An 11,502-nucleotide genomic window follows, 5' to 3' on the forward strand; every position below is an offset into this window, starting at 1 on the left:
ATCTGTGAGAGCGGTATTAATTAATAGCAAAATACATTGTGTTTTGTATGAAAATATCGGCTGGTAATGTGATCCGCATTGCTCTAAAATCGGCTCCCGTGTCAGGTGTTTATGACATCCTCAGTAATGGCCGGTTAAGATGTCCGGAAACAACTCAGGCAAATTTGCTCTGGAAGTAAAGGGGTCTCTATACATGACGCGCATTCTCAATTAAACATATAAAACTGTGTAGAAAATCCCAATCTGTCTGTAAAAACGAAACGAATTAATCTCAACGTCGTGACAGTGGCCTAATAGACAATAATGATTTTGGTCACCATAAAACAATTCTAACATGGATATTTCAATGGTCGCCTAATTCAGAAAATAAGGAACCTATTTCAAATGTAGCCTATGGTATATTTTGAAAGCATCTGGAATAAACAATTGTTGTAAATGGAAAGATGTGTGTAAAAACGAACTAGCCTACATTAGAAACAACTGTAAGGCTAGACCAGTGAAAAGTTCCTCACACATCATAACAGCTAAATGACCACACACCGCATTACACACCATCAAACAGTCTTCGTGTCTTTTAGGGATTTTTCGGTATATTCAATCGTCCTTTAATAGGCTATAAACCTTTACTATCGTCTTCAATGCAATATTTGACACCTTCTCCACAGAGCTCTGAAATATAACAAAAAATGTTGAATAATGTATTGGTTTGGAGAGGTTAGGGACTATGACAAAGATGTCCATGGTCTTGAGAGAAAAATAACACGTGGCTTAACGGGCCTGACACAACTGGATCAAACATATCAAAACATTAATAATTGATGTAGCCTTCCATAAAAGTCTGTATAGGCTAGGCCTATAACCTGAATACAATCGATTGTAGTAGGAGAAGTAGTATAAGTAGTAGGCTAAATAATAATAATACATCTTAGCCTATTATAAAAAAAATAATAATACACTTAGTGCAAAAATAATATGGAATAATAATACAGCAATAATAATCTGAAATTAATAAAAAAAAATGTTTATCCATCGAAACTAGGCTACACCCCACACTAGAGAAAAAATGTAATGAAAAAGGGAATGTAAACAGAGGCTATCATAAAAAGAAACTTCAGTTGATTTATTCTATGAACCGAACACATTTTGTTTAGGTGAGTTCACGTTTCACATAAGTGATGAAAAAAGTTAAAGAATTTCTATATTTTTTGAAATCCGTGCCTCAGGTAGGCTACGTTCACTTTCACTGTTATAAAAACATCAACATTACATAGCCTACAGAATGCACATGATTTTTACACACGGAAGGAAAGTAAAATAGAAAACATGAATGCTCTCACAATGCATTTATAAACCACAAAATAACAAAAAAATAATGCATGTTTCTTGTGTATTAACATATTTTACATATGCCCCGTACCGTCTCACATATAGCCTACTGCAATTATTGTCCAAATATTTGTTGTTCTTAAAAAGTGACATTATATTTCCTTTTCAGTAGGTCGAATCACTCGCAAATTCACTCATTGCATTGGATAAAACTTCATAGACTAACTGAAGTTCACCATATACAAAATAATGTAACATTTGTGGCAAATGTTTGAATTCCACACATCCCTGCATGGCTAGGAGCCACGAGATCCAAATACTGTGACATTCAAGTGAGAGCTTCGGTAGTTCCTCATAGTGTCTGCATGTCTGCTGTCCATGGAGGGAGAGCACGAGAGTGAAATGGAACCGACTCAAATTACGTCATCTGTGAGGAAAGACATTCATGCAACACTGCAGAGGAGTTTTCATTTGGACAAGAAGAAGAACAGAAAAAACCTGTCACATAAGGGTCTTTTTTTGTCTCTCTATCCGTTCACGAACATCTGCTGTTTCCTTTACAGATTTTTTTTTTTTGTGGAAATATAGCGAGGCCAGCCTCTATAGTTTCAAAATGAAATAATAATATAGCCTAATAACGAAAAACAACGCAGAATAGTTCGACTTGTTACACAAAGAATCGAACGTCCCAGCGGCATCGTTCCTCTTGGCAATCTTGCTCGTTGACGACACCCTTGATTCACGTTGGTGCAGTTCCCACGTTGCATTGTGAAAATGTAGCCGACATCAACTCCCGCCCTTTTCGTTGAGATCCAAAATTATTATCGATTTCACAGTCTGTTATCTTTGTTTTATCTCATAAATAGCCTATTTCTATAGTTATACATGATGTCCTTCATTTTAAAAAACAAAAAACATAAATATGTCCTTGCTTTCACTTTGTAAGCCTTTTTTTTTTGTTTGGATGCCGCTCTGCCTTGTCGATGACTCTCAGTCAATAATGTAGGCATTTTAGACGCCATAGACCCCTTGTTGCACGCCTAGTCACAGTCCCAGAGCTGCCGCGTGTTTTTTGGCCTTGAGTCTCAGATCTGCAATACTGGAGTTTTTGTTGGTGTTTTTGGCGGCTGCAGCTGCGGCCACAACCGAGGCAGCAGAGGCGGATTCAGCCGCGAGCGTAGCCAAGGGCAAACCAAATGGCGGGCCCGGAAACATCATGTAAGGAGCGTGCGCTGCCAGGTGAGAGTGCAGGTGATGGTGCGCGTGGGCCACCGCGCTGTCCAACTGCAGTTGCGCCTGGACCTGAAAGGAGAAGGGCGGCACGTTGCAATGACTATCCTACGGACGCACGGATGGGGAAAAGAGGGGAGAAACACATTAGCTAACTTGTGGAAGGCTGTCTTGTATTAATTCCATCAAGTATTCATTGGGTCCAATTCCATTTAAATTACATCCAATAATATGAATATGAAAAGGGCATTTTCAATTCATATTTCAAGTCCTTTTCTGCTGGAATTGAGATGGAATTGAATCCAACCCGTCTGTATGTTAAGGGAGAACATGTTTAATGCAAGCCCATATACAATACACTATATCCATTGAATCAAATCTACCACAATTTGAGAACACCATTTCAAAATCCCTTACAGCTGGGGGATTTTCTATCAACATGTTTTGTGGCATTGGCTACAATGAGTATTCACTCGAGAGTCTGATAACAAGCCTTAAAGGCCTAATAAGATTACCTGAATACGATTTTTGTAACCCCCTATCATTAGAACACTGATGTTGTCCATTCCACTTGGACAAGGCCTGTGCCAAGACAGCAGTCTGGGGATTGGTTTAGTCAAAGACTGCACGCTTCAAAGTAACTTGCCTGTTGGAATGGCATCCGTAAGGCCCCCACGTTGACATATGGAGCTACACGACAACCTTCAAACTGACTAGCAGCTCCAATGAGAACTCCTGGAAGAAAAGATAGAACATCTGTAAGGGAAATAGTCTCCATATTATAATTGAGGCAAATATTTATACTCTGAAAACAACGAATAATTCCACTATACAAAATAATGGAGTTAAAATAGCACAACAGGATAAAGATGCAGGGAGTCTACTGCCATGAAAACTCCATCTAGATGTTTTGCATATATAGCCTATAGCAGGGCTCTCCAACCCTATTCCTGGAGAGCTACCGTCCTGTAGGTTTTCAACCCAACCCCAGGTCTAACTGACCTGATGCAGTTTATCAACCAGTTAATTATTACAATCTGGTGCGCTAGATTAGGGTTGCAGTGAAAACCTACAGGACGGTAGCACTCCAGGAACAGGGTTGGAGAGCCCTGGCCTATAGTCTTTGTTGTGCATTTGATGCATTTCAATTTATAGGCACACTTGATGCTTATGGTTTTCATACATGTTCTTGTATCCCTCTCCAACTGTGAACCATTATTATCCTCACGCCTAAAATAGGATATTGCAGGTGGACAAATAATAGAAACGCACCTTTGTGTAACTGATTCTCCTGCTTTCTGCATTTGGCCCTCCGGTTCTGAAACCAAACCTGCGGGGAGAGAAATTAATTAGTGACCGTGATTGGCAGCTGCTTGTGAGGGCATGTGTAATTCCGCTCAAAATGACTACAACCGCAGAAAAACAATATCCCAAAGGAGCCCTGAAATATTAATGCAGGCGCTTAACACCAGATTTTAATTATTACATTTACAACAAGGGGGCAGGCTAAATACAACGTAAGAAAGTAGACCACAACGAGAAGGGGGGGGGACATTATTTTCATATTATAGCGGTGTAAACACGCTTGTTCGACATTCGCAGGCTATATTGGACCAAAATAATTTACCTTCTCAGCACCGGTTTCATCTTTCTATAGATTAGCGTCCCAGAAGAACCGAATTGCTTCTCTGATATCGGATAGCAGCATGTGATTACGGCTTTGGACATCTGAGCAACGCGATCTGAGAAAGGCTCTCTCTCGTTAATAGCTGGTGAAATTAATTACCTTAATCTGCAGGAAAATCTATGTTACTGAAGCATTTACATGCTTTACAGTTTCGTTTAATTACTGCCATAACACGCCCTACACAAAGCTCTTTTTGAGGATAGCTCTTTTATTTTATTTCTGTTCCCTAAAAGCATAATTTCCCGAGTAGTAGGCTATCTTAGAACGGAGATAAGGCGTCTCATTACTATGATAATCTACTTTGAATCCCCTACAAAGCTGTGGATAAATTATCCCACAACACAGTTTATCAATTTTCCTTTTGCATTATGGGTAGAATATAAATTATATTGATAAGTCTATCAATATATATTAAGCGCCAACCTCATATTTTGACCACGTAGCCTTGTCAACACAGCAATATAACATACATCTCGTGTCTTATTGGTTTTATTATAAATCTTTATGTTATGGGCGTAGAATGAAAACTGAGCTAAACAGCCCACCATGAAGTGAGTAAATACGTTACTACTTTTTTTAATCAAAAATAAATTGTCCTTTGTGCAGGAAATTGTCCTTTCATCCCTGCATGCAACTGTGGCTAGAAAAGGGCCTCATAAATCGCATGGACGTTTACATCATGTACTGAAAATAGAAAGAGCGGCAGATCTTGATTTGGGAGGAAAATAATACATAATTTATGTAAATCCTCGAGCTGTGCTCCTTGCACTCGCCTTGCTTGTGACACAATACGCCCTGGTAAAATTCCAACTCTCGCCGGGAGACGTTGCAAAAAGCGCTTGCTTTAACTTTTTTGGGGGAGGGAGGTCTTTTGGACCCGTTTTATGATATTTTAGAAAGAACCGACATATTCAGTGAATAAATACTCGCTCCGTCGTCTCCCTGGGCCAAGGCATAAGGGATGAAAGAGGCTGAAATAAGATATTATGGGGTTTGATAAATCAGATCAGAACCGATGTCTATGTTCATTGTCATTGCCCGGCTCAGTCGCTCTTCTCCCGTTACACAGAGATTGAAGCCCCCCCGCTCCAAAACGGCTTATTGGGTTTCAGTAGTACAGATGGTCTTTCCCGGTGGAAAAAATACAAGACAGATGTATCTCGTGCGAGCAACATATAGGCTACTAATAAAGTGAAGACAAATATTGTGTTTGTTTTTTTCAAGAATTTGAATATCTGATTTAAAAAAGCGTTTCTTAATCAAAATAATCGTATAATAATAATTTAAACAAAACTGTAATCTAAAACTTGGCACAATATGGAGCGCACAATAGGACTACCTATATGAAAAGAATCTAGGCCCTAATTGAGATTCACTGTATAGGGTTATTATAATTTTTTTAATGGAACAACATCTCTCTTTCTTTCTTTATTTTCACTCTCTCTCTCCCTCTCTCTCTCGCTCTCTCTCTGTTTCTGTCTCTCTCGCACACACACACACACGCACGCGCGCGCGCGCACACACACACAGTATCTTCAGAAAATGAGATTACATCAATTTAAGCATTTTAATTTTAGTTTTTTTTGCCAGCCTAATACTACATCCATGATAAAATGTTGCTCAATTGCTTATAGTTTCACATTTTAGAATGGTGCTATGCCCCCCAAAAAATGGAATCCCAAATAACTTCAAGCCACAAGAAGCATGTCAATAAACCCCATTCTCTAGAGACCTGTAGTGGTACATATGTTTCCCTCTGTGCTTAAAAGTATAGTCGAGAACATGAGGACAACTGTTCCTCTCTATCCAGCATGCATAACATCATCGGGTTCGCTTTTGTAAAATATCCCTAATATGAGCAACAAACGATATCTTTACACACAGAGTAAAAACGAGAATAAAATAGAGAGCCCCTTACTTGTACTCGAGCCTCGGACAGCCCTAGCCGCTGGCTCAGCTCCTCGCGCATGAAGGCATCCGGGTAATGAGTCTCATCGAATAGCCGCTCTAGCTCGTTCAATTGCTCCAGTGTAAAGTTAGTCCGACTTCTCCTCTGCTTGATTTTAGTCTGTGCCTCGTCCTCCATTTGCTTTGTGTCCTCTTTTCTCTCTTTCATGTGCGTGGTACCTACAAAGAGGGGTAGCAGCAAATGAATGAGGGTGAGGAAAAAGGCCTCAGCTATACAAGGGCAGAGGAGGAGGCATCACACAACGACCTTCCTAAAGCGAACATGTGGATCCATCCTCCCAAGCATTACACCCAATATCGGCTTCGAATGTTTCGTGGTCCTACAGAAAGGTCTTCAATTATTAACTCCTTATAAATATGCATAAAGGTGCCCACTACTGTACGTCCGATCGCTCATCATAGAACGTCCTAATATAGGATATAGGACCAGCAGCTCGGTTGATATTTTCATGATGTCACTACAATTTTATTGTAACCATTAGGATATGATTCAGGCCTACCGGGTATGCAAGTGTGGGGTTCATCTCATTTTATCTGCCCAATGCAATTCTCCACGGTTGGTTAAAGTGAAACGACTGTGATTCACATTTGAAGATGTAAAAGATTCCCATCCCAGCTAATGGAACAATTAGGCTATTTATTTTATTTAGGCCAATGCAATTAGTGATCAATATGATATAGCGAAAGAGCCTGTATGCTTTAAAGCAACATCTTGGCTTATTAATACCTATTCAAAAAAATAAGAAGAATTATTAGGATGTATAATTACTCACATAATCAAATGAAATTATTGTGAAAAAAAACATATACACAGATTAATATGAATCATTTCTGCTCGGCCTGTGGATTTTAGTGCTATTGGATCATTTCAATAGCCATATTTTTTCTCCAGACTTTTTGTCTTTATGCGGTTGATGAATATCTCAATACAACACCTTTTCTTGTTACTGAAATTGCATCGAGCTTCAGAGTGGGTTACACAGTGACCACCCATGATAATTAGTAAATTCCAAAATAAATGCGTTGATCTTTTAAAAGCATGCTATACCATTTCTCTTCAGACAGAAAAGCACTTAACCGGATAGGCCTACCTAATTCAATTATGGGCCTGATATTACACGCATTACACAGTGACTACACCTTATGACAACAACTAGGCTATAAACTTAAGCTTACTTTTAGTGTCACTCAGTCACTTGAAGCCAAACCGGTAATTGGGAAACATTCCAAATACAAAAGAATGATTAACCATGCACGTAGGCCTATAAACGTATACCGTTTTTTTCTAAGCGATATACACAAAAACATGCATGCTTATTTTCTTTGACTAGGCACGCGACATGTTTGTCAAAGTTATTATTGTTTTAGCGCACGGGATATTCCTAAAGTATAATTCAAGAACATTTAACTTTGTATAACCTCAAAGCAGTTACATTTGAGTAAATCACATAAGAAAACCGTATGAACGCATAGCATTAGGCTAGTTTACCATCGATCAGTTTCGGGCTTCCCACATCCCTGGTTCTCTCTGGTCCCAGCATGTCCGGTTCCCTGCCTGGCGATCGCGCGTCTACCCGAGCGATATCGTTCATTTCCTCGCGATTCGGTTCGGTGGCGAGACCTTCCCTGGCACGCGCGGACCCGGTCTCCAGCACCTCCCGGTACGTGATCACCTCCTTCTTTTCCTTCACTTTCTGATCAAAAGACTTCGACACAAATGCGGTAAGTTCTTCCATCACTGCTCCAAAAAATCTCCCCGTCTTGTTCTCTCACGCTCTCTCTCGTTTTCTCTCTCTCTCAGTTGCACTACAGCTTAAGACATCAAGAGTGTTTATTTTAGTCTACCTAAATGCAAGGTGGTGTTGTTGCCAACTCTGTATCTCGTGCTGCAGCTAAATATATAAGATCTCGGCCAAATGTCTTCTTGCTGCGGAGTTCCAACCTGCTGGTGATCAGCTATTGAAGTCACAGTATTTATACTTTGTAACGCCTGCCCCTTGATCCGTGCAAATTACCTCCCCTCAGGATGCCGGGATGAGCCCCCTTCCCTTCGCCATATACCGACAGCCTCGAAAAACACATTAGCAGCCCTTCAGATTTCACATCATTCTTACGAGGTTGCTATTGGCCATTAATCCAAGATTGACAAGAAGGACTCATTAATTTAATTAAGCGTGGATTCGTTGCTATTGTTCTGAGTTAGTATTTTAAACACCAGGGAGATGGGCAGGATCTCTGCAGGGGTGTGGCTAAAACTGAAAATGACAAGCTTGTTCGGGGAGCACATAACGGAGCTTCCTCCAAATCTCTGCGATCTGGGGAAAAAAGACAGTGACAGTGATACGGAGAGAGAAAGGTAAAGAGAGGACCAACTGGGAGGCTGATGGCGGAGGCTCACCATAGCCAGATACACACCTTGACTAACATGCAACGATATGTTTGTTCTGTATGTACTCGAATAAGAGCGACTAAACACATAGTTGAAGCAAGAACAGATTAAACTGTGCTGCATGTTGATAGTTTGTGTATGTTACTTGTTAGTCATATTTTGTGTGTAATTTGTCATGATAAGAAAAACAATTTGAAAAGGAGCTATCATATAAATAATAATCACAATAATATCAATAATAATAATGATAATAATGATAATAATAATAATACATATGTATTACTTGATTTGGAAGATAGTATAATTAATTATTCGTCTCTTATTTTGTTTTTTGCTAGCCTGTTTTAATTTAGGCTAATGATGGCCAAATAATTATGATCAATAGCTGTTTTCTTCAAATGCCTTCAAATGACAACTGAAATGCCAAAACTGATCTCACATTTTTGTCTTCATTTATTAGAGAATGTATTTACTTTTCAAATCAGCAATTATAGGCTATGTTTGAATCTGAAGTCATTAGGGAAACTATCTATATTGGTTAATATCAAATCTCGATAGACTTTCTCACGCCATTAGAATGTTAAACAGAAACTAAACGTTTAATTAAAGCGTTTCATGTGATGCGTTGCCATTGGGCGTGCTAATTATGGTTTCTTAAGTTGACTGCCTATTGAAATTATTGCATATTTGCAAAATAAATAAACAATGGTTCACTTATGGTGAAGGTTACTGGATGCCGTGGGGACAAAGCAATTAAGTGAACTGAAAAAGGCAAAACATAAGCCGGAATGGGATGGGATACAGCGGTATGATAGGCTATCACTTGTACATTTGATGCAACATTAAGCGCGTTTATTGATAATCTATATAAAATACTATTTCCACACGCAGGCTCGAACAATTCCCCTTATTAAAAATTCATGATGTCTCCACTCTTGAACCTTAGGCATTCATTATGTTTCTGTGTCCTCTGAAAGCAGCAGAAATTATAGGCTGCTATTATGCTAGAGAATTCAAGATACTCTGCAACATGTTATTTGTATCAAAATAAGTACAAATACCTACACATTTTAGTAGTTTAAGTTCTATAAATTGCAAAGATAAACATGTTCGATCCATTTCAACGTGGGATGTCGTGAAGGTTAGGCTACTAATAGAACACAATTTCCAGAAAGTTAATAACAAGTTAGCATTCTGCATAGGTAAGCTACCATTGAAACATCTCAGAGTTAAAGTTTTAACATAGGAAAACCGAGAGACAAAAAAACTATAGGCTATCGGACATTTATTTAGACTAGGCCTACTGTATTTTAGGAGTATATATGCTATATAACCTGCATTCACTCCAATAGGCCTAAATGGATAATCAACCCAAAACAATTATAGGCTATTTTTGTGTGGGTATGTATGGTTATATGTGTGTGCCTTGTGCGTACGTGTGTGTGTGTGTGTGTGTGTGTGTTGCGCGCGTAAAGACAAAACCTGTGGACCAAAGTTCCTATTCAATTCATTACAGCACATGTTAGGCATAAATCATTCCTAAACCTACAAATTATTATTATTAATTCAACGTAGGCCTAATGTGAGCACAAACGAATGTGGTTCTTCCAGCAACCCCAAATGCTTTCTTTTATTTGAGAGGTAGTCTGTTTGGGAAGAGTCCTTTATTAAAAGCAGGCTATAAGACGAAACTTGGAAAAGTCTGACATCATTGACATGACTTTCATATCGTACTATTTTCATGCAATACGACAATCTTAACCATAAACAAAGAAATGCTACTTTGCTTATGAAGTCTATCTGGCCTATAATGAACTTCAGGTGCTAATGCGTCAGGTTACGCGAAATTTGATTAGGCGATATTCTTTTGAAATAGGCCTAAATATAACTTATATTGATTGGTATGTGAGAGGCTAAATGTGACTGTACTGTGATATGTGTTTGTCCCACCTAGCGATTTTAAGATGAATGCACTAACTGTAAGAATACCTGGATAAGAGCGACTGCTAATTGACTAAAATGTAGACTAAATGCAAAAATGTAATATTGATTGCCGGTCTAATAGGTCTACAATTCAACAACATTTTTTTCAAATTACATGAGCAGTAAGAATTGTAATAATAACCAATTAGGAGGTTATTCAGCATTCACAGTTGATTGTCCACTCATAATAACCTAAAATAAAAAATGCACGTTTTATTATAGGCTTACAACTTTAGCCTACTTTTCCCCCCATTGTCTAGGCTATATACTATATACTGTAACAAAACGTATGCAACTTCACGAAATGTAGGCTATACATAATTGGCAAAATATGACAAGAGTAGGATCTCTACAGTAGCCTATAGATCATTGTCTGAGATATACACGAACGATAGCTCTGTTGTAGATTCTCTTGACTGCATGTTTCATCCGAACGTTCTCCAATCGATGTACTCTTGATCTACTAGTGTAGTCTTTTGAGCAGTGCATGGTGGTGTATTTCAAGTGGTTTTCAAATGAAGGGGGGATATTTATTTTTTACAAGATTAAGGGTGGGACACAGACAGTTGAATAAGACCTTAAATGTGATAGGAAAGTATCCAACAGGAAAGTGTGATTATTGCCAGGAAACAGAGACCGTGGAGCATGTATTGCTACAGTGTGGGCAGTAACAGAGGGAAAGAGAGAGGCTGATATCTAGTATGAGGGAGAAGGGGATACAGGAAATTAATTTAAAGAGTATAGAGAGTAGAACGTCATTAGATACAGTCTCAAATATATACTTTTTTTTAAGAGCAACAGGGCTGGCAGGAAGGATTTAGGTCATCATTGTCTCTGGCCCACATTCCAGTACAGTAGGTGGCGGTAATGCACCATAACGTTGGATGCCAACCGCCGATAAACACCACTGAAGAAGAAG

General features: G+C 38.9%; 1 protein-coding gene across 1 annotated transcript; it reads right to left on the reverse strand.

Moving 5' to 3' along the window:
• Positions 1–1,099: 1,099 nt before the first annotated feature.
• Positions 1,100–8,343, reverse strand: LOC106612455 (short stature homeobox protein 2). Its single transcript, XM_014213597.2, has 5 exons — positions 7,701–8,343; positions 6,162–6,370; positions 3,829–3,886; positions 3,203–3,291; positions 1,100–2,664 (listed from the first exon to the last, which is right to left on the reverse strand). The coding sequence occupies exons 1-5, from the start codon at positions 7,945–7,947 to the stop codon at positions 2,371–2,373; spliced, it is 897 nt and encodes a 298-aa protein (XP_014069072.1). The 5' UTR covers positions 7,948–8,343; the 3' UTR covers positions 1,100–2,370.
• Positions 8,344–11,502: the final 3,159 nt, after the last annotated feature.

The sequence above is a fragment of the Salmo salar genome, chromosome ssa09 (genome assembly GCF_905237065.1).
Source record: "Salmo salar chromosome ssa09, Ssal_v3.1, whole genome shotgun sequence".
In the NCBI taxonomy this organism is placed as follows: domain Eukaryota; kingdom Metazoa; phylum Chordata; class Actinopteri; order Salmoniformes; family Salmonidae; genus Salmo; species Salmo salar.

Coding starts and splice junctions, on each gene's coding strand:
- LOC106612455 (XM_014213597.2), bottom strand. CDS start 7,947: ATGGAAGAACTTACCGCATTTGTGTCGAAGTCTTTTGATCAGAAAGTG. Junction 6,371..7,700: donor AAGCCCGAAACTGATCGATG/GTAAACTAGCCT, acceptor CCCTCTTTGTAG/GTACCACGCACATGAAAGAG. Junction 3,887..6,161: donor TGTCCGAGGCTCGAGTACAA/GTAAGGGGCTCT, acceptor CTCTCCCCGCAG/GTTTGGTTTCAGAACCGGAG.